The 23,873-nt window shown below is 43.1% G+C and overlaps 1 protein-coding gene across 2 annotated transcripts in view; it reads left to right on the top strand.

The window, feature by feature from the left end:
• LOC135538642 (collagen alpha-1(XII) chain-like) overlaps window positions 1–23,873 on the top strand; it is a 72,184-nt gene that overhangs the window by 5,734 nt on the left and 42,577 nt on the right. Inside the window, exons 3-16 of one of the 2 annotated variants that reach the window (XM_064964514.1) lie at window positions 1,962–2,078; window positions 2,198–2,341; window positions 2,615–2,671; window positions 3,388–3,651; window positions 3,919–4,083; window positions 4,243–4,416; window positions 4,617–4,907; window positions 5,053–5,655; window positions 6,639–6,917; window positions 7,125–7,400; window positions 7,534–7,809; window positions 20,029–20,298; window positions 23,098–23,364; window positions 23,678–23,870. The exons of the other annotated variant lie outside the window; for it this stretch is intronic. Coding sequence (XP_064820586.1) covers window positions 1,962–2,078; window positions 2,198–2,341; window positions 2,615–2,671; window positions 3,388–3,651; window positions 3,919–4,083; window positions 4,243–4,416; window positions 4,617–4,907; window positions 5,053–5,655; window positions 6,639–6,917; window positions 7,125–7,400; window positions 7,534–7,809; window positions 20,029–20,298; window positions 23,098–23,364; window positions 23,678–23,870 — 3,376 coding nt within the window. The remainder of the gene's footprint in view (window positions 1–1,961; window positions 2,079–2,197; window positions 2,342–2,614; window positions 2,672–3,387; window positions 3,652–3,918; window positions 4,084–4,242; window positions 4,417–4,616; window positions 4,908–5,052; window positions 5,656–6,638; window positions 6,918–7,124; window positions 7,401–7,533; window positions 7,810–20,028; window positions 20,299–23,097; window positions 23,365–23,677; window positions 23,871–23,873) is intronic. 2 annotated transcript variants of the gene reach the window in all.

The following is a 23,873-nucleotide window of genomic DNA, read 5'->3' as shown; positions in this document are numbered from 1 at the left end:
CTTTGTTGGAGATGAGGGCAGCTTACCCGGGCCCCCTAAATTGATGTGGCAGGTTGGTGATCCTCCTTTACCGTGTACCAATACCAGCTTGGCTCAGGTCCTAGATGTTGTCTGCCTGTACATTCAGTGTGTCCTGAACTGTGGCTTGTCTCAGCAGGTATTTTACAGTGATATTCTTGCATCCCATCCCAATGCCCCTCCTCAGCAGCTTGCATGCTGTCCACTCGCTGACATAGTCTGAAAGGCCAGCCTTTGTATGTATGTCTTTATCACATCCTCATCATCATCCTGTACTATAGCATGTAGCTTATGAGAAGTACATATACAGCCATAGGCTACAGGAAGAATAGAAACTCATACATCACCTCATAGATATTAAGACTTTCTTATATTCTACGCAGTTAAAGCTTGTTATGCTGTTTACCCTTAAGTACAAGCTTGTCTGTCCAAAACAAAAAATAGTACTTTTTAAACACTTTGTTTCCATTCTCCTTTAACTGCACTCACATAAAGGTGAAAGGTCAGCCAACACTCTGATCTAAATAGGTTGCATGTGAAACCCCAGTGAGGAAGAATATCATTGTAAAATACATTTATTGTCTCTCTGTGTGGTCCCTCGTGTACATGGAAACACTTTCACCCAATTTGTCAAGTTGTTCTGAACAACTTTCTCATGTACACATGCATGGTGCCGTGGCAACCTGCTCAATGTGGACACGCGTGTTGTCGGACTGCATCTGTCGCAGTTTTTGTTTGTTTATTTTGAATGTGTACGCTATTTTTCCTCTGTATCTTAACTCTCTCTTCATTTTGACTGTGTACGCAGTGTGCCTTTACCTCATGCCATCTTGTGCACTCTATCAATGAAAAGAACATACACAACAGTCTCCTGTGACACATTGTGTATTCTTTTTGCAAGGTTTGCAATGGATCTATGCCAAAGACTTGTGCTTGAGTCTCGCTCTCTTGCTCTCTCTCTCACTCTCTATCTCTCTCTCTCTCTCTCTCTCTCTCTCTCTCTCTATATCTATATATATATATATATATATATATATATATATATATATATATATATATATATATATATATAGATATACATAAACACTTAATTTTGTCAAAATATGTATAAATACTCTGTATTTTTATTTATTGAAACAGGGAAATCCCATTGAGGCCTCTTCTACAAGGGTGCCCCACACACAATCATACAAATTCACAATATTTACAATTCCAACACAATAAAAGCATACAATATTTACAAGTAATTTAACATAAGTAATTTACAAAACACCATCATGAAAAACAAACACATTCCTCAGTAAAAAAGTAATCAACCAGCTGTCTGAACTGCTCTAGCAAAACATCCAACTTTAGAGTATATATATAACATTGGGTGTTAAATTCAGCAAATGCCACCCTCAACATTACCTGGCAATCTTGACTCCATTGTATAATCAATAACGTTGGACGGAAAATGTTGCTGTAATTATGTGTTGTTCATGTCAACGTGTTGGTGCTGGTTGGTTGGGCATGCGTGGTAAAGGACTGCACTCAGCATGTATTGGATGGTTCACTCAATGTTTGCACTCAGGGGAGTTTTGTGTGGAGTTGGTCTGTATTAATGTTGTGTACTCCAGACTTCCGGTGCTTGAGTTGCTGACTAGGGTTACCTGGTTGTGCAACTCAAACAAATGCCATTTTGTTTTCCAAAATGGCTACTCACACTTCTAAATGTTGTTGTGTGCTTCTTTTTTTGTCACTTTTACCATGGATGTTGGTTCTTCTTGTCTCCCTCAACAATGAACGTCTCAACTTCAGTCATGAAGTGTTTATCGTTGGGCTAAATGTGAATGCTTGATATAAAATGTCTTGCTGAAATACTTGATCAACATTTTTAAACTCATACACATGTTTTGTTATTCATGTATGTACGTTAACATCAGTTCCTCTTTTGTTTGCAGTGGAGCCCCCCTCAGACTTGAAATTTACAATTCTAAATGAGAACACAGTGCAAATGTCATGGAGAAAGCCATCGCATAGGATACAGGGCTACAAAATACAAGTTGTATCGGATACAGGTTTGTATTTATTGATCTCATTAGTTCATTGATGTTTGCCGGACTAGTTATAGCTTTTCATAACAACCCGAATGATCATTTGCACCAATTCTAATAGCAACCCATTCTCTATGTCCCAGATGAACCAGCCAAAGAGTTTAACCTCCCAGCCACTGCTACAAAGACGTCTATTACAGACCTAACTCCTGATCTGGACTACTCAGTGTCCATCAACTCCTATGATGACACAGAGGAGAGTATACCCATCTTTGGCCAGCTCACTAGTAAGTGTTCAAGATTCTGATGCTTTTACAAGGTTAAACATAACTTTGGGAAAATCTGATGGCTTTCTCAAAAGGCTGATATGGACTAATATGAAAAGGGTTTAATCTCAGATCAGATTCTTTTTTCATAAGGAACAAAGGACCCATTACATGGTTTCAAACCTCCAGCTTGTGATTGAAGAGGCTTGATGATTTGTTGAATGTCTTGGATTTATTCCCCATACATGGCACACATGATGTCATGATAACAGTCCAAATTATTTTGTGTTTCAGTTCAGTCCAGTAACACAAGTGAAACAGAAAGGAGGCCGCAGACTTCAGATGCAATCAGTAAGTATGTTTACGTCAATGTCAACCAATCTGCGCTATGCCCATTGCCTGTCCACATAGCTTTATGATCTTACCAGTCCATTTTTTTGTGTTTTTCCAATCCAGTCATAATATTGTTCACTGGAATAATTTCCTCAGACTCAAATACCCCATCTGTACTGCTAAGTTGTTCATATTTGAGCAGACAGGGGGTTCCGACAGTGGCTGAGAATTAGTTTGTGATTGAAAACAGTCTTCACATCAAAATCTAAGAGTGAGAGTCTTCTGTTATGCGTATAATCCAAGGAGAGTGATAATGTCACTGTCGTGCCAGCTCTGTGCATTTCCGTCTTTTTAAATGTTGAAAGAAGTGGAAAGGATTAAGGCTCTGACCAGAAGTCCTTTTACTGGAGTTCTGTGCCTCTCTGTGAGTTCAGTCTGTGGATTGACTTTTTCCCTCACCATGTACGAATCTGAACTATCCACGATAAACAAACAAAAAACCACGGGGGTTTGAAAACACAAAACCAAACAATGCCGCTGAAAGTTTTATTAATTATTTGGTCTATAAAAACACATTTTTGTCATCATGTCTGTTGAAATACCATCTGTCAGAGACCGTCTGTCAGATATACAGTGTTCATTAGAGTACCGAAAAGTTGTGCCAATCTGCCAGATTGTGTCCAGACAGTTGATTGTGTTCCTGCTCTACCCCATCCCCCTCTCCACCCCTCCAGGGTGTTCAGTCAATGCCATAGCAGACCTGGTCTTCCTGGTGGATGGCTCCTGGAGCGTTGGCAGGGAAAACTTCAAGCACATCCGCAGCTTCATCAGTGCTATGGCTGGGGCCTTTGACATCGGAGAGGATAAGACCAGGGTGGCTGTGGTCCAGTACAGCACAGACACCCGCACTGAGTTCCTCCTCAACCGCCACTCCAAACGAGGAGAGCTGCTCAGAGCCATCAACACCCTGCCCTACAAGGGAGGAAACACCATGACAGGTATACATGATAGGTGGGACTAGACAGCATGGATATACAGTACTGCCGATATTTTGTAAATTCTCGCTGGACTGAATCCTAACTTGAGATCTGTGTGTGTAACTAGAACATTGGTGCAAGTCTTCCGTTGATTGAGGTACATGTTTTGGTTACGTGCTTGTTCTCAAGGTAGGCTTTTGCCCACAGACAGTAAATGTTATAATAAGCAAAAATGTTTTAAGAAACGCTATTTTCTTAAAGGTTTAATATGTTACACTCTGTGTCTAGGGGACGCCTTGGACTACCTGCTGAAAAACATCTTTACGGAGGCGGCCGGCACCAGGAAAGGCTTTCCGAAGATAGCCATGATCATCACAGATGGAAAATCCCAGGACCCAGTGGAGGAGTACGCTAAACGACTCAGGAACATTGGAGTGGAAGTATTTGCTTTAGGTACTGTGTGTTTTACCTCTGAATGCTACTCTCTCTTGAGAACATCTCTATAATGCTTTTAGTTTTTGAATGCCTGGAAATCCTGGAGATTCCGTAGTGGCTGATTTCCACAGTACTCTATTTCTCAGGCTAACTTCTGAGATGTTTTTCACCATTTAGGCATCAAAGGAGCAGATGAGGATGAACTGAAGGAAATGGCCTCAACTCCCCACAGCACACATGTCTACAACGTACCTAACTTTGATATGATCAAGGCAGTACAGCAGAAGCTCATCACTCAGGTGTGCTCCGGTGTGGAAGACCAGCTCAACTCTCTAGTGAGCGGAGATGATGGTAAGACATTATAGATGATTCATTACATCACATTTCCGTTGATTGATTTAAATCGTCATATATTTCAAGGACATTGTCTATGGGCGGTCAGTGTAACGAATCGACCACAACTATGTAACTGTAAATGTATTGTTAAAGTGTTTTCCAACCATACTACAGTACATTCCAACCTCAACAGTGTTTATTTGTTGTGTCTCTAGTGGTGGAACCGGCCTCTAACCTCCAGGTGCTTGAGATCTCCTCAAAGTCCATGAGGGTGACTTGGGATGCCTCTCTAGGGGAGATCACGGGCTACAAGCTGACCCTGATGCCCATGATGACTGGGATGAAGCGCCAGGTTGTATACGTGGGGCCCACGCAGACCACTGTCAACATCCGGGACCTGTCCCCAGAGACCGAGTACGAGATCAGCCTGTTCGCTCTGAATGGCCTGACCCCCAGCGACGCTGTCCTGGCCATGGAGAAGACTCAGCCCGTCAAGGTGTCATTGGGTGAGATAAAGCTCTGTAACAGCATATCAGTGATCCAGTCCCTCACTCACTCGCTCACTGAAACATTACATTGTTGCTATAAAAACCAAAACAAATCACGATGTAGACCATATACAGATGGTATCTAATGTCCTTCTCTCCCCAGAATGCTCTCTTGGAGTGGACGTACAGGCTGACGTGGTCCTGCTGGTTGATGGCTCCTACAGTATCGGATTACAAAACTTTGCCAAGGTTAGAGCTTTCCTGGAGGTCCTGGTCAACTCCTTCGACGTCGGGCTTGACAAGATCCGACTCAGCTTAGTCCAGTACAGCAGAGACCCCCACACAGAGTTCGCCCTGAACACTTATAATGACATTGCTTCAGTGGTCAAGGCTGTCCGGACGTTCCCCTACCGAGGAGGCTCCACCAACACGGGCAAGGCCATGAACTACGTCAGAGAGAAGATCTTTATCCCCACCCGAGGATCTCGCAACAGTGTCCCGCGTGTCATGGTCCTCATCACTGACGGGAAGTCCTCTGACTCCTTCAAGGACGCTGCAACCAACCTGAGGAATATAGATGTGGAGATCTTTGCTGTGGGTGTGAAGGACGCTGTGAGGTCCGAGTTGGAAGCCATTGCTAACACCCCGGCGACCACCCATGTGTACACTGTGGAGGACTTTGATGCTTTCCAGAGGATCTCCAAGGAGCTCACCCAGTCCATCTGCCTGCGGATCGAACAGGAGCTCCTCAACATCAAGAAGAGGAGTGAGTAGCCATTTAACATACCCTTATAACAAAAGGCCAGGGTTTTCTTGGTCTGGGCGTGTGGTCAACTCCTAGGCCTACTCATAACACATACCCCTGTTTGAAGTTGAGCATGCTTACCATGGACCATACATGTGCCTGTAACTATAGCTATATAACCATACATTCTGGTTAACTTTAGTGGCAGCCGCTAAATGACCTCAAACTCCAGACAGTCTATTGTAATTAGTTATTTGCGATGTGGTACAGCAGGTCAAACTGAGCGGTGCTACTGAAATAGTGATGTCACGATGTAACTACATCCGCACAACACAAAAAGGCTGTGTAATTATCTTCATCTCTTATTTCCCAATGCCTTGGGTCTGTTTCAAGCAGGCACATGCGAGACATATACATTGTTTTAACTTTCCCTGACTGATCACGCAGCCTCAAATACCACAGAACCATATGCCTGCATCTCAGGGGAGCCCGTTACACCATTTGTTATCGTTTACTGTTTTTAAACACTATAGTAACTGACTGGATACTTTTATTCTGACCTAATTGTCCTGCTAATTCAAAGGCCACCTGTCTCTGAAAGTCAGCGGGACTGTGGATGGTTTTCAACACCATGTTAGCATGACATGAGTTTCTCCGCTGCACATATTGGTAATGATCCCCCTGTCACAAGAACACAGAACATTTAGGCATTGGCAATGTCCAGGGGTTTGTAATATAAATGTGTTGCAACCCTGTCGACTGAATGCATACTGCTAGCATATGAGGAGTGTTTCCTATGGCTAAGACACTCATGAAAAATAAATGTTCAGAGATGGAACTGTGAAAAAAGTTGAATGAGTTCAAATAGTTGGTTCCATTCCAGCTTTTCTGAAGGAATGCGATATACAGCTCGGCTTAATGTTACCAAAAGCCATTATGATGACATTGTCTATGAGGACAAAACACAAACCAGCCATTTCATTGTGTTTTATCCCGCTCGTCAGGTCTGATTGCACCCAGGGACCTGGAGTTCTCTGAGGTGACGTCTAGAAGCTTCCGTGCCACCTGGGCCACCGATGCCACCAACGTCATGTCCTACCTGGTGCGTTTCCGTAAGGCCGAGGACATCACTGAGGATTACATCTCCCTGGCTGTGCCAGCCGACACCACCAGCACAATCTTGCCACACCTCACCCCCCTCACCACCTACGAGGTCAACGTGTTCGCCCAGTACGACAAAGGAGACAGTTTCCCTCTGTCGGGGGAGGAGACCACTCTGGAAGGTAAGGGGTTGAAGGCGTACACGTTCAGGGGTTTCACAGCATAAGCAAGTGAAGAGATATATGTTTTAGTGCTTTTGTTTTTTTCACAAGAAACCTACATGGCTTCTTTAGTTGCAAAATCATTCAATAGGTTATCCAGAATATTCATTCTTAAAAGTTATATTGACAAGGTACTGCTAAACAAAACCTAAACATTCTCCATTCCAGAGCAAGGGACTGTGCGGGGACTGAGTGTGTCTGAAGAGACCACGGACAGTTTCCGGGTGTCATGGCTGGCGGCGCCAGGGCCCGTGGTGAGGTACCGGTTGTCCTATGTCCCCTTGACGGGGGGAGGAGAGAGGCTGGAGGCCCAGACCAACGGACCTGACACCACCATCGTGCTACAGGAGCTGTTCCCTATCACCACCTACCGCGTGTCTGTGTCTGCAGAGTACACCTCCGGCCTGGGAGACGAGATGCAGGTGGACGGAACTACCAAGGAAGGTCAGTAAGTTAGCCAGCATGGCTGCTAACATTTACATTCCTTACCTGTAGCTAATGCAGTTTTTTTATTTACTATACAGTAAATAATTGAAGATGCAGTAATTGGTTGACCCCTATGTCTTTTCCCCCTCAGTCCGTGGTTCTCCCCGTGATCTCCGCGTCTTCAACGAGACCGTGTCCAGCATGATGGTGTCATGGCGGGCCGCTCCCGGGAACGTCCTCCAGTACCGCGTGGCCTTCAAACCAGCCGACGGCACCGGGGAGAGGAAGGAAATTGCCGTGAAGGGAGACACCACCGTGGCCCTGCTGAAGAACCTCCAGCCTGCTACTGAATATGAGCTGTTTGTCAGTGCCCGCTACACCTCTGGGCTGGGAGACCCCCTCCTGGGTACAGGCACCACCCTGGAAGGTACAGGAACAACCTTCTTGTGTCTGTCTTTATTACGACTGTCTGCTCTTTGGCTGCTTTGAAGAATGGGGTTGTGTTTCTTTGACAGCTAATGTGAGCGAGAGTGTGAAAAATAGCTTGAGGCCATCTTCAAAGTGAGTGTCTATACTGGCCATCTCTGTGTACTGCATAGTGTCCTGCTCCACTTTTAAAGACTGAAAGAAGTGTAGTGCCATTAATTGTGTATGCCTCTGTTTCTTAACCTTCGATTTTTTGTAAAGGGAAAATTGTATTTAAAAAAAAAATGTTCTTTGTTTTCGGAGTGCGATGTGAAAGTCTTTAGAAAAACATACTACCCTAGAAATCCTTCCTAGATATCTCAGGATCCCTCTTCTCGGACTCAGTGTATAAGGGAAACTGTGCAAAATCTGGAATGTGAAGCTTTATGTCATTCCTGTGGCACAGACAGACTGTAGGTTCGTTCTGCTTTTACCGCCCATGAAGCTGGAAGAGATGGAAATGAGTGGGGGTGCTCTCGTAAACCTATCACATTTGGAACAGCCAACACATGCCATACTAGGCTAGCTCATGCAGTTTTATACACTCCGGGGACATAAGGTTTATTCAAGATTATTTTATTTGGCACATGGGGAGTTGTTTAACAATTCTTCGATATCACTTTAACGATTTGTAAACCCTTTGGATTAGCAATGCTGCTGAGCAGAGACGGCTACCTCTGCTATTCTGCTAACTAAGATCCTCAACCATAGAGTTTGATGCATGCGTAGGCCTACGTCGTCAAGAATCTAAATGAGCCACATTAGCCAACATTTACCAAACCCTTTGAAGACTATACCCCTCTCTCTAACCCTAGGGGATAGTGTTAGAAAACGGACCATTATTCAGGACTGACATGTAGTGAATTAGTGTGGGGGACATCTGTTAGTGCTATATAGGCTTTTCAGTAGGCAGCTCTGCCTAGAGGAAAACCTTCAAGCTATGGCAGCAGGAGGTTATTGTCCGGGTCAAGCTAGCTTGGTTCCCAGGGCGCCCAACAACCACAAAGACCCCTGTATCCTACAAGCCAGAACTTACACGCCACCACAATCCATTTTGCTTACTGCAGCCCAATCACAGGTCTCTGGATAACTTCATGACATTAGTGGAGTTCCATCCTGAGGGTGGTCTAGGAGAGAAAGCTCTGGGGAGGGGGGGGCTCAACTAGGACTGGGGTCAGGCACTCAGGAGGCTGTATGTACTGTGCTTTAGTTTGGTTTGGGGGTCAGTAGTATGTAATGTTTGGACTAGAGATATATAATCCTTGTCACTGGACGAATTAAAGATCACTCGAATGGAAGTAAATTGAGGGCAGAGAGAAAAAAAGATTAAGCAGTGATAGAACTTCAACCCTAACTGGCTCTGAGCAGAATCCAGCCTTCTCCCTTTAGTGTCCCCTAATCTCATTCAGAAGCCAAGTTGAAAGCAGGTAGTGGATACCAAATGTGACCCATTTCAGGTAACTAGGAGTATGTCGTAGGTCACTACTTTACAGGAGAGCCGCTTGAACATAAACTTGATTTTTTTTAATAAAGGTGCATTTTTTGGGCAGAAATGCCTTCTTGAACATGTGAACTCTCATGTGCCTTAAAAAACTTCTTAGGGCTGAGATCCCGCTAATGGGATTGATATGACAACAGGCAGTGAAAGTGCAGGGCACCAAATTCAAAACAACAGAAATCCCATAATCACAATTCCCCAAACATAGAAATATTTCACACCATTTTAAAGATACACTACTCCGATTTCAAATAGGCTTTACGGCGAAAGCACCACAAACGATTATGTTAGGTCAGAGCCAAGTCACAGAAAAACATTTTTCCAGCCAGAGGAGTCACAAAAATCCAAAATAGACATAGAATTAATCACTAACCTTTGATGATCTTCATCAGATGACACTCATAGGACTTCATGTTACACAATACATGTATATTTTGTTTGATAAAGTTCATATTTATATAAAAAAAAATCTCAGTATACATTGGGGCGTCATTTTCAGTAGTTCCAAATACATCCGATTTTGCAGAGAGCCACATCAATTTACAGAAATTCTCATAATACATGTTGATGAAAATACAAGTGTTATGCATGGAACTTCAAATACACTTCTCCTTAATGCAACTGCTGTGTCAGATTTCAAAAAAACTTTACGGAAAAAGCAAACCATGCAATAATCTGAGTATGGCGCTCAGAGACCAATCAAGCCAAAAAGATATCCGCCATATTCTGCATTCAACAGAAGTCTAAAATAACGTTATAAATATTCACTTACCTTTGATGATCTTCATCAGAATGTACTCCCAGGAATCCCAGTTCCACAATAAATGTTTGTTTTGTTCGATAATGTCCATCATTTATGTCCAAATAGTTACTTTTGTTAGTTGGTTTTGTAAACATATCCAAAGTCACGAAGCGTGTTCACTAAGAGCAGACGAAATGTCAAAAAGTTTCATTACAGTCCATAGAAACATGCCAAACGATGTATAGAACCAATCTTTAGGATGTTTTTAACATAAATCTTCAATAATGTTCCAACCAGAGAATTCTTTTGTCTGTAGAAAAGCAATGGAATGCGAGCTACCTCTCACGTGAACGAGCATCACGAGCTTGTGGCACTCTGCCAGACCACTGACTCAAAGAGCCCTAATGAGCCCCTCCTTTACAGTAGAAGCCTCAAACAAGTTTCTAAAGACTGTTGACATCTAGTGGAAGCCTTAGGAAGTGCAACATTACCAATATCCCACTGTATCTTCAATAGGGAATGAGTTGAAAAACGACCAACCTCAGATTTCCCACTTCCTGTTTGGATTGTTTCTCAGGTTTTTGCCTGCCATATGAGTTCTGTTATACTCACAAACATCATTCAAACGGTTTTAGAAACTTCAGAGTGTTTTCTATCCAAATATACTATGCGTATATTAGCAACTGGGACTGAGTAGCAGGCAGTTTACTCTGGGCACCTCTGGGCACCTTATTCATTCAAGCTACTCAATACTGCCCCCAGCCATAAGAAGTTTTAATAACAAACTTGTATGCCGTTTGTAAATATAAATAAAATTGTTAAATTACGAGTCTAGTTGGTTTAGCCAAAGAAAGAATCAGCAACATTTCCGCTAGCCATGATTGGCTGAGATAATGAGTGGGCTGGACATGCCAAAAGATGAGTTTGGATTGGTCTGCCATATAGGATGCTTCTGTCTATTTGAGCTGGTCAGTATGTCTAGGTAATTCTCTTTAACTTGGCTTTTTTAAATGTATCGCGTAGGAAAACTGCTCAAGTCTAAGTCTAATGTCAAGTTAAGGTGTACCGTTAGCTGGCTAATGTTATGTGTATGTTCTCCACTTTCTGGAGGACTCAGTTTTGAAATCAGTGGAATTCAAGTATGATAGCTAAGGAGATGGAGAAAACACCAGTCTAGCTTGGGTGCTTGACTGCCGTTGTGAGGTCAGAACACTTGGATCAACCCTACTCCTCGGCCAGAGCGTCCAGTGTGTGCGTAATGTTCAATGAGCTCTTCTTTCATTTGTGTCTGGAAGTAGCTAGCAAGTTAGCTTGAGTGCCTGACTGCTTTTTTATTTTTTTTGTTATTATTATTATGAACAAAACAAATACAAAACAGAAATATACAAACAAGAGTACATAAACCTAACAGACAGGGGTAGATCAGATCGAGATACGTTTTCAATTTGTTAAAATGTTTTATGGTACGTATGGCTTTTTAATTGTTTTTGCACTTTTTAATTGTTTTACACTTACTGATTATTTCAAAAATAATATTTCAATTTTATCTTAAACAATGTGAAGAGGGGTTTGTTTTCCACCCACTTCATTTTATGGATAAAGAATCTGCCATGAAAAATAAACAAATTAACAATGAAAGTTAAATCAGGGTCCATTTAATTTGAATCAAAATAAAACATAATATCGGAGTCTTTCAAATTAACATTAATAGTAGTTCATTTTAAAATAAAATCTTCTAACTCACTTACATCTTCTTGCATAAGAACAGTCCCAAAATAAATAGTCAAGAGTCTCTGGGTCAACACCACAAAATACACATTTGTCAATAGCTATTTTGAATCTGTGTATAATAAAGGTCTTTACAGGGGTGCTTGACTGCTGTTGTTAGTACAGAACGCTCGGATCAACCCTTAAAGTGATGGGTGGGGCAAAAGCTAAAGATGGTGTGAACGATGTTGAATGGGTGTAGATGAAGAAGGGCTCTCCAGTAGTAGTACCAAAACATTCAAAGGCCATTTTCTCAAAAGTGAGTTTATCAACCTTCAAAGCAAATCTACTTTCCAATTGTTCATCAGCTGTAGTGTATGATATACTATTTTGTAGCTCTGAGTCTCTAATTTTATCCAATGTAAAAAACACAATTTCAAATTTTGTTACATAAGACTGATTTGAGCCGGTCACAAATGGTCTCTCCTCTTAAAAGCAGTTTGAGCCCTCTACACATCAAAGCTTATATCATTCATCATGACCAAACTGTGGAGTCCTTGTCTCTCAATTTCACCTCCTACCCAAATGACAACATGTCTAGCAGATCAAATGGCTTCTACACAAGGGAATATCAGAAGCCTTCTCCTGCACTGGAGGAGGTGTCCTGCTATGAAGTATCATGTAGCTATTTTCAGTTCACATGCTGAATGGTGCACATTCATTCTTTTCCCATGGGACTCTCCTGCCTCAGCCAACCTTCTCCCCCTTCTTTGACAACAAAACTGACCTTATGTGTCCACCTCTGGACCCCCAGCCTGGGAATGGTCAGAAGGTCAGAAGTCAGATGCTGAGATTCCATGACATGGTCAGTTATGCTGACTCATTAGCCTTAGCCTCCCACCAGAATAGAACCAGTGTCTGGGCTCCATGACAAAGCATTTGGTCTGGTTATAGCAGCACAGCTTGACGTCAGAAAAACAGGCCAACACTGATCTCGTTGTTTAGGGGGCCACAGACTTCCAGTCATCCACTGTGTGAGTTAGCCTATGTAGGCGGACCTGGAGAACCAGGAGACAACAGTCAGGCTGTATGGTAGAGAATGCTAACAGGATGATGGAGACAATATAGCGCCCCCTGTGGCAAGCTTACTGTATGTTGAGCCTATCATATCCTGATTCCTGACCAATAAAGATTGGCTGGATTAATGGAGTCAACTCTGGCCCCGAATCATGTAAAGTGGAGCTGAGTAATTGCTGAGATTCATATTCCAAATGTGAGCCTTTAGAAAACAAGGGGGGGGCAGGGTAGCCTCGTGGTTAGAATGTTGGACTAGTAACCGAAAGGTTGCAAGTTCAAAGCCCCAAGCTGACAAGGTACAAATCTGTTGTTCTGCCCCTGAACAGGCAGTTAACCCACTGTTCCTAGGCCGTCATTGAAAATAAGAATTTGTTCTTAACTGACTTGCCTAGTTAAATAAAGGTAAAAAAAATAAAAATGTGGTGAGAATATGTATCGAAGCGCGGAGTCTTTCTCAACATGTGTTAGGTTTTACCTAGGAGGTACTGTATTTCAAAGCTGTGAGCGGTCGAGTACTGGCTGGTTCCTCCAGCAGATAACTGACGGTTCACTTCCTCCCAGGCCAGTGAGGGGCCCAAAGAACATGGGGAGAGAAAGAGCAGATAGAACCCACGCCACACTAAGCAAAGCCCAGTTTGAAGAACAAAGAATAAAGTTGAAGTCGGAAGTTTACATAAACTTAGGTTGGAGTCCTTAAAACTTGTTTTTCAACCACTCCACACATTTCTTGTTAACAAACTATAGTTTTGGCAAGTCGGTTAGGACATTTACTTTGTGCATGACACAAGTCATTTTTCAAAAAAATGTTTACCGACAGATTATTTCATTAAGAATTCACTGTATCACAATTCCAGTGGTCAGAAGTTTACATACACTAAGTTGACTGTGCCTTTAAACAGCTTGGAAAATTCCAGAAAATGATGTGATTGCTTTAGAAGCTTCTGACAGGCTAATTGACATAATGTGAGCCAGTTGGAGGTGTACCTGTGGATGTATTTCAAGACCTACCTTCAAACTCAGTGCCTCTTTGCTTGACATCATGGGAAAATCAAAATAAATCAGCCAAGACCTCCACACACAGACAAAAAAATTGTAGACCTCCACAAGTCTGGTTCATCCTTGCGAGCAATTTCCAAACACCTGAAGGTACAACGTTCATCTGTACAAACAATAGTACGCAAGTATAAACACCAAGGGACCACGCAGCCATTTTAACGCTCAGGAAGGAGACGCGTTCTGTCTCCTAGAGATGAACGTACTTTGGGGCAAAAAGTGCAAATCAATCCCAGAACAACAGCAAAGGACCTTGTGAAGATGCTGGAGGAAACAGGTACAAAAGTATCTATATCCACAGTAAAAGACTCCTATATCGACATAACCTGAAAGTCTGCTCATTAAGGTCGAAGCCACTGCACCAAAACCGCCATAAAAAAGCCAGACTACGGTTTGCAACTGCACATGGGGACAAAGATCGTACTACTTGGAGAAATGTCCTTTGGTCTGATGAAACAAAAATAGAACTGTTTGGCCATAATGCCCATCGTTATGTTTGGAGGAAAAAGGGGGATGCTTGCAATCCGAAGAACATCATCCCAACCGTGAAGCATGGGGGTGGCAGCATCATGTTGAGGGGGCGCTTTGCTGCAGGAGGGACTGGTGCACTTCACAAAATAGATGGCATCATGAGGAAATACAATTATATGGATATATTGAAGCAACATCTCAAGACATCAATCAGGAAGTTAAAGCTCGGTCGCAAACGGATCATTCAAATGGACAATGACCCCAAGCATACTTCCAAAGTTGTGGCAAAATGGCTTAAGGACAACAGAGTCAATATATTGGAGTGGCCATCACAAAGACCTGACCTCAATCCTATAGAACATTTGTGGGCAGCACTGAAAAAGCGTGTGCGAGCAAGGAGGCCTACAAACCTGACTTAGTTACACCAGCTCTGTCAGGAGGAATGGGCCAAAATTCACCCAACTTGTTGTGGGAAGCTTGTGGAAGGCTACCCGAAAAGTTTGACCCAAGTTAAACAATTTAAAAAGGCAATGCTACCAAAAACGAATTGAGTGTATGTAAACTTCTGGGAATGTGATGAAAGAAATAAAAGCTGAAATAAATCATTCTCTCTACTATTATTCTGACATTTCACATTCATAAAATAAAGTGGTGATCCTAACTGATCCTAACAGATCCTAACAGAAATTTTACTAGGATTCAGTGTCAGGAATTGTGAAAAACTGAGTTTAAATGTATTTGGCTAAGGTGTATGTAAACTTCCGACTTAAACTGTAAACTTTTACTTATGTTTTGGGTAGGATGGCGAAATATTTTTCCGATAAAATTATTGAAAACATGCCCTTTTAGTGTAAGAGCTGTTTGAAAAGACTGTCTGAAGTTTCAGCCTGTTGAGGTGGGATGTTTTGGCCTGCCTGGTGACATCCCCAGGTGCTAAATTAGTTCATAGTCCAAGAAAAAAGAGAGTTCCTTACCTCTCTACCAATAACAGTAAGTTTAACATTTTCCTGTCCCCACTCAGACAACTCCCAGACAGTCCTCGCTAAATTATTGCTTGAGAAATTGCACTATATACAGTGAGCTCCAAAAGTATTGGGAGAGTGACAATAACTTTATGTTGGCTCTGTACTCCAGAACGTTGGATGTGAAGTGAGACAATGATGTTAAAGCGCAGAATGTCAGCTTTAATTGTAGGGTATTTTCATCCATATCGGGTGAACCGTTTAGAAAATACAGCACCTTTTGTACATAGTGCCCCCCATCTTATGGGACCAGAATTATTGGGACAAATTCACATACAGTGCATTCGGAAAGTATTCAAACCCCTTTGACATTTTCAACATTTTGTTACATTACAGCCTTATTCTAAAATGGATTAAAATAAACCATTTTCCTCATCAATCTACACACAATACCCCACAATGACAAAGTGAAAACAGAAACTTTTCAAAATGTATTTAAAAAAATAAAAAATAAAAAAACATATTTACACAAGTATTCAGACCCTTTGCTATGAAACTCGAAATTGAGCTCAGGTGCATCCTGTTTTCCATTGATCATCCCCGAGATGTTTCTACGACTTGATTGGAATCCACCTGTGGTAAATTCAATTGATTGGACATGATTTGGGAAAGGCACACACCTGTCTATATAAGGTCCCACAGCTGTGCATGTACGTGCAAAAACTAAGCCATGAGGTCGAAGGAATTGTCCGTACAAATCTGGGGAAAGCTACCAAAACATTTCAGCAGCATTGAAGGTCCCCAAGAACACAGTGGCCTCCATCATTCTTAAATGGAAGAAGTTTGGAACCACCAAGACTATTCCTAGAGGTGGCTGGCCAAACTGAGCAATCGTGGGAGAAGGTCCTTGGTCAGGGAGGTGACCAAGAACTCGATGGTCACTCTGACAGAGCTCCAGAGATTCTCTGTGGAGATGGGAGAATCTTCCAGTAAAGTCACATGACAGCCTGCTTGGAGTTTGCCAAAAGGCACCTTAAGGACTCTCCGAACATGAGAAATAAGATTCCCTGGTCTGATGAAACGAAGATTGAACTATTTGGCCTGAATGTCAAGGATCACATTGAGAGGAACCCTGGCATCATCCCTACAGTGAAGAATGGTGGTGGCAGCATCATGCTGTGGGGATGTTTTTCAGGGGAAGGGACTGGGAGACTAGTCAGGATCAAGGGAAAGATGAATGGAGCAAAGTACAGTGAGATCCTTGATGAAAACCTTGTTGTCCTGTTGGAAGGTTCACCTTCCAACAGGACAACAACCCTAAGCACACAACCAAGACAATGCAGGAGTGGCTTCGGGTCAAGTCTCTGAATGTCCTTGAGTGACCCAGCCAGAGCCCGGACTTGAACCCGATCAAACATCTCTGGAGAGACCTGAAAATAGCTGTGCAGCAACACTCCCCATCCAACCTGACAGAGCTTGAGAGGATCTGCAGAGAAGAATGGGAGTCCCCAAATACAGGTGTGCCAAGCTTGTAGTGTCATACCCAAGAAGACTTGTGGCTGTAATCGCTGCCAAAGGTGCTTCAACAAAGTATTGAGTAAAGGGTCTGAATACTTATATAAATGTGATATTTAAATGTGAAATTAGCAAAAATGTCTAATAACCTGTTTTTGCTTTGTCATTATGGGGTATTGTGTGTAGACTATTTAATACATTTTAGAATAGGTTTGTAATGAAACACAATGTGGAAAAACTCAAGGTGTCTGAATACTTTCCGAATGCACTGTATGTGTGTTAAGTCAAAAGTGTAATATTTGGTCCCATATTCTAGCGCACAGTGATTTCATTAAGCTTTTTACTCTATAAACATGTTGGATGCATTTGCTGTTTGTTTTGGTTGTGTTTCAGATTATTTGGCGCCCAAACAGAAATTAATGTATTGTGTCATTTTGGAGTCACTTTTTTGTAAACAAGACTAGAATATGTTTCTAAACACTTCTACATTAACGTGGATGATGCCATGATTACAGATAGCCCTGAATAAATCGTGAATAATGAGGAGTGAGAAAGTTGCAGATGCACAAATATAAGACATGCTAACCTCTCACCATTACAATAACAGGGGAGGTTAGCATTTTTCACTATAGGTTATACAAGCTTCAAAGCACAGCCATGAAAGGACATAGCGAGCTGGTGTGCAAGTAGCTGGAGAAGTAGTAAGCATTTGCAAGTAGTACACATTTCATGGGCCACAGAGTGTGGCGTGAAACCCGGTGAATTCCAAGCCATTTGAGTTGATTTCAATTCATGACGATCCCTTTGGAAACTGAGCTCTTGGCGGAGCGGTGGTTTGCCAGGCTCAGTGTCGCAGTGGAGCCAGTAGCGACTGTTTTCCTCCAGACGGAAGGTCCTTCGAGGCGAAAGGGCAGAGCAGGGCATCGCTCACACGCAGGCGAACCCTGTGTCTTTACCATGGTCTGGCCTTAGACAAATTCAAGGTGGACCAGGCTCCAGGGCAGTTACATGAAGGAACTGTAAATGGGAGTGGAGGAATAGTGGGTTTGATGGATCCTCTTTAGACCAGCCATCTGGAAAGAGCTGATCTCAAACCAGACGGAACTAAACTGCTGATCTGTACATTTAAGTGAATATCTCCATTTCCAGTGGCGTTTCTTCTTCACCTGTGTGCTCAAGAAATAGAACGGTCTGTAGGCCGTTTGTCAGGCAATAAATCATGTACTGTATGAATGCAGTCAATGCATGCTATTATGTTACATTGACAAGACCGCTATTTGAGCATGTGAGCGGAGAGGGTGAGCTTTTTATGAATGCTCAGCCTCATAGCAGGTAGCACACATGGTGTACTTTTCCTAGCACCTGACTCATCCTCTTGACACATTCCAATTCAAGCCCAAACTCACAAGCCTTTTGGCAGTCAATTTGAAGGTTAGGTACATCAACAAACATGCCTTGGTTACAGGAAGCCCCTGGCTTGTCTACTCCTATACGTCAGTTAGTGAAGTATACAGATTAGGCTCTGTGTCTGAGTGATATAGTGAAGACCCATTGTGTTTGTCAGATCCGTTTCCTTATCGGGCTATTGGAGATTTGGGAGATTACCATGACAAATGTTTAGCCAAATTGCTGATGAATATGTGCTCTAAATCATCCCTGGTTGATGGCTCCTTCCTCAGTACTCCCTTAATGCCTTTCTTTGTTTCGCTACACAGAGACTAGGCCCCATTATGTAGTTACAAATCTAAGTCCTGCTAGCAATTGTTAGTTTCAAATGCAAGTTTAGCTAATTCCGACTGATTCAACTTTGATGATGAACTCAAAATGGCGCCAGCTAGCTGTCTAAGTCTGTGTTCCATGTGTTTCATTTGTGTGCTTTAGTGCTTGGTCAGACAGGGCCCTGTGACTGTGCTGTTCTCAAAGTACTGAGGGAAAGTGGGCCATTGTCTGCAGAAGTGGTTATTGTGTCATGCGGTCCCTCTTGTGCAGCAGCACAGCCGGGAAAGTCAGTGGCCTCGCTCCTCAGCGCTTGACAGCAGCTCGCTGCACCCTGGATAGAGGGGACTTGGCATCTACAGGGGCCGCAGCACATTATCCTGGACAGGCCCTCCAAAATCTGTAATTCTCCGTTCATTCCTTGTTGAATTCATTATTCCTCATATCTGGAGCAGCTCTTTCTCTCTCTGTGCAACCCAAACTGCCTCGTTGGTGAATAGTGGTTGAATAGTGAACCCTGGATTATTCATTTAGATTAATGACGTTTGATAACACAGAGAATCATGCTAGCTTCATAGCCAAACCAGTCACTGAGGTGTCTCTTTACTGGCACACATTAACTACCTGATATCTGATTTGATATCTCTAGCTGTTCCCTCATTAGCAGTGTTAGGTCCAGGATGTGTGCAGGTTACAGCAACAGCTTGGTCCTCTCCTGTCCTGTCCTGAGGTTGTGTGGGAGAGAGATGTGAGGTGGTCTTTCTCCCTGTGGTGAGTGAAACTTGTCTGCGCAGCCAGGCTGTGTTGAAGGAGCTCATCTCAGTAGGAGCGCCCAAAACAGCCAAAGATCTGTTGGCAGACAGCTGACACAGCTAACGCCACCGCAAATCCTTCTCCCGTAACTCAGCGTCTGCTACTTCCCACCCACCCCAATAGTCTCTCAGGAAAGAGAGAGATGTAGAGAGACAGAGAGCGAGAGAGAGCAACATCTGCGATTGTAGCAAACACACTTTAATGGATCAAGTTTCTTCTGTTTCGATGGAAAATGAAAGTGCTGCTAGATGCCCTAAATTGAGCTGAGGGCTGGAATCGGGTGATTGGTTTCGCAGAGCTTTTTCCAATCCCTCAGATTATGAACAATGTAAATCACTGGTTTTAAAAACACCCCAAGGGGTTAAACAGAAACAGATCAGTGATTGTTGGTGGTTTATCGCTATACCAGCTCATTTATCCTGCTCAATAGAACACAGTCGCCCAGACTGCATTTGTCTGCCTTGAAATCATCAGCACCCACATGCAGACAAGCAACCACATCAACTAGCACCCCTGACACAAACTCTGCTGTGGTTGATTTGTCAAAGACTCTATGCACCAACACTGATATGTGAGGTGAAGATCCCAGCTTCATAAGGTTTTAACTCTGTCCCTTTCCCTTCACAGTCCTTGGCTCCCCTAAAGATCTGGTCACCAAAGACGTCACAGACAACAGCTTCGCTGTGTCTTGGACGGCGGCGCCCGGTAACGTGCGCTCATACCGGTTGAAGTGGAAGTCGCTGTACACGGAGGAGACAGGGGAGAAGTCCGTACCCGGGGACGTAACGACCACTGTGCTTGAGGGGCTCACTCCGGAGACGCGCTACCAGGTCTCTGTGTACGCAGCCTATGGCAGGGGAGAGGGAGAGCCGCTCGTGGGTGCTGAGACCACAGATAGTAAGTCACTCCCTAATGTTTCCACCATACACACACTTACTGTGGGACCTCTCTCTATGTCCCTCTCTCTCTCTGTCTATCCCCTTCTCTCTCTCGGTCTCTCTCTCTCTCTCTCTCTCTCTCTCTACTCTCTCTCTCTCTCTCTCTCTCCCTGCCTCTGTAGCTCTCCCACTCTCTTTCTGCCTGAGAAGATGCATTTCCGGATTTCTCGTCCTCAGGTTAACTCAGAGCTGGAAAAGGATATAAAAATACTCCATGACCGCAGAGAGTTTTATCTACAGTGCCTTCAGAAAGTATTCATACCCCTTGACTTATTCCACATTTAGTTGTCTGAATTCAAAATTGATTAAATATAATTTTTCTCTCACACACAATACCCCATAACGACAGTGAGAACATGTTTTTAGAAATTTGTGCAAATGTATTACAATTTAGATACGGAAATATCTCATTTACATAAGTATTCACACCCCCGAGTCAATACTTTGTAGAAGCACCTTTGGTAGCGATTACAGCTATGAGTCTTCCTGGATTGTGCAACATTTGCGCATTATTCTTTAAAAAATCTTCAAGCTGTGAAATTGATTGTTCATCATTGCTATAGACAACCATAACATGATGCAGCCACAATTATGCTTGAAAATATGGAGAGTGGTACTCAGTAATGGGTTGTATTGGATTTGCCCCAAACATAACAACATTTCTTTGTTTTCAGGACAAAAAGTTAATTTCTTTGCCACATTTTTTGCAGTATTACATTAATGCCTTATTACATGATGCATGTTTTGAAGTATTTGTATTCTGTACAAGCTTCCTTCTTTTCACTCTGTCAATTAGGTTAGTATTATGGAGTAACTATAATGTTGTTGATCCATCCACAGTTTTCTCCTATCACAGCCATTAAACTCTGTAACTGTTTTAAAGTCACCATTGGCCTCATGGTGAAATCCCTGAGTGGTTTCCTTCCCCTCAGGCAACTGAGTTAGGAAGGACACCTGTATCTTTGTACTGACTGGGTGTATTGATACACCATCCAAAGTGTAATTAATAACTTCGCCGGTCATTGGAAAACCCCCTGGTCTTTGTGGTTGAACCTGTTTGAAATGTACTGCTCGACTGAGGGACCTTACAGATGATTGTATGTGTGGGGTACAGAGATGAGGTAGTCATTCAAAGATTATGTTAAACACTTATTGCACACAGAGTGAGTCCATTCAACTTATAATGTGACTTGTTAAGCACATTTTTACTCCTGAAATTATTTAGGTTTGCCATAACAAAGGCGTTGAATACTTATTGACTCAAGACATTTCACTTTTTCATTTGTAATTGATTTGTAAAATGACATTTGACATTATGGTGTATTGTGTGTAGGCCAGTGACAGAAAAATCTGAATCGTATTAATTAATTTGAAGTTCAGCCTGTAGCACAACAACATGTGGAAAAGGTGTGTGAATACTATCTGAAGGCACTGTAGGTCATTATATAACTGGAATGTGCCTATGTAGAGCACCAGGAATGAAGACGAGGACCAGAGTGGGTCATATTTGTCTCATGACAATAAAGAGCGATAGCAAGATAGCTTCGGGGTTCACGAAATTGGATTTGGGTACAGACCTTATTTCCTTAAATAAACCATGAACGTGTAGCTTTCATAGCCCGTATAATCCACAAATAGAACCCAGACATGGTAAGAAAAAAGCATTAAATGACTTCACTCCTATCAGCCTTCAAAAGGAGTGACGCGGGCTTTAGAGTTATGCCGGGAAACAAGGGTTTTGAAGGCCCAAACTTGAGCCCCATTCTTGGGCGTGATGTGGAAAAAGTGAGATAGGGTGACAGTTACGGCAGATAACGTCACCGCTTCGGGCAGTCACCTGATCCACCTAAAAGGCCACTGAAATGCTTTTGTAATCAGGGTGACGACGTGTGTATTATATAGTATATTGCCATGACGCAATACGCCACACCTGCTACCAGTTATCAGGGGAGGTTGTGGATTCAGATAGACACAGGAGTAGACAGTGCTTCCCCTCTCCTTGTAATACAGCAACCCACTGAAGTGAGAAAAGCACATTGACGGAAACTTCCCCCGATTGGGGAATTTATCCGCTGCTTTGCGAGACAAAATGTGCTAATGGAAAACTGTGTCGCTCCATCGTTTTGCTTATTGATTCTGGCAAACAGGACATGTGCAATTTACACGAAAAACAACCTTCAGGCACCTCCAGAGGCTTGTATGGTTTTTATCCGTGGTCACTTCGCCTGCTGGTTCCTCCACCAGAACCACAGGCTCTCGCTCTGTCTGTGCTAACAGGAGAGGTCCATTTGGGTTGAGCCACACACTGAAAACTTGGACAGGCTGCTTTTTTTCCATCCATAAAACTCCTCCCTCTGAAGTCTAGCTGTCTGAATATTTTCCTGAGCTCGTTAAGGGTTTTGACAATTCACACTTGTCCTTCCTGCACCAAAGACATACTGGGGTCATAGTATGGAAATCTGCACAGTGGGTCTGGTCAGTGTATGTTCTGACTGGGATATAAAACAATGTTTGGGTGGATCTGTGTTCACAAGCGTATGAAAACTGAACCGATACCTCAGTAAAAATCTCAAAGCTAACCACGCATGCCAATGTTTAGATTGCCAACAAGCCGTTATGGCTTTGTACCATTTGGAAATGTAGGCAGCAATTTGACATGCATTTCAATTCTGCTCTCTGCTCAAACTCAAACACACCATAATACCATTATCAATCCATCAAGCATTGGTGTTTAATTTTCCTTCTTTTGCGCTCCCAGTGTCTGCAGCCGGAAAAGTTGTGGTGGTTTCCGAGGAGACGGAGAAAAGCATGAAGGTGACTTGGCAGCCTGCACCCGGAAACGTTGTCAACTACCGGGTGACATACAAGCCAGCGTCGGGAGGGCGACAGCTGGCTGCCAAGGTGCCTGGTGGTACCACCAACACCATCTTGAGACGCTTAACGCCCATGACCACCTACGACATCACGGTGCTGCCTGTGTACAAGCAGGGAGAAGGAAAAGCAAGGCAAGGAGTAGGAACCACACGTACGTTGGTCTATCATTAACCACAACTGAACTGTGCTCTGTGCTGCTTGCGTTAGCTTAGGGGAGTCCTGCGCAGTAGCTGGTTGCTGGAGGGTTATGCAGACTTGTATCATGTACTCATCATCAATCATCATCAACTACTAAATCTACGATAGGCCAGGAGAAAATGGGTCTCCAGAGGCCGCTAAGAACTAGCATTTTACCTGTAACCTGTAATGATAGCCTAATGTTTAGCCTAATTTTACTTCCACTTTATAGTCATCTGCTTATATAGTCATCTGCTTATATCAAATCTTCATGTTCTCTGTTCCAGTGTCACCGTACAAAGCCCCTAGAAACCTGCAGACCTCGGAGCCTGCTAGGACCAGTTTCAGAGTGACCTGGGACCCCGCTCCAGGGGAGGTCAAGGGCTACAAAGTCACTTTCCACCCCATTGGAAATGATATAGACCTGGGAGAGCTGCTGGTAGGACCCTATGACAACACTGTGGTTCTGGAGGAGCTCAGGTA

The sequence above is a fragment of the Oncorhynchus masou genome, unplaced genomic scaffold (assembly GCF_036934945.1).
Source record: "Oncorhynchus masou masou isolate Uvic2021 unplaced genomic scaffold, UVic_Omas_1.1 unplaced_scaffold_1___fragment_2___debris, whole genome shotgun sequence".
NCBI lineage: Eukaryota > Metazoa > Chordata > Actinopteri > Salmoniformes > Salmonidae > Oncorhynchus > Oncorhynchus masou.
Note: the sequence above shows the minus strand (reverse complement) of the source record. Positions and strands in the feature narration are given on the sequence as shown.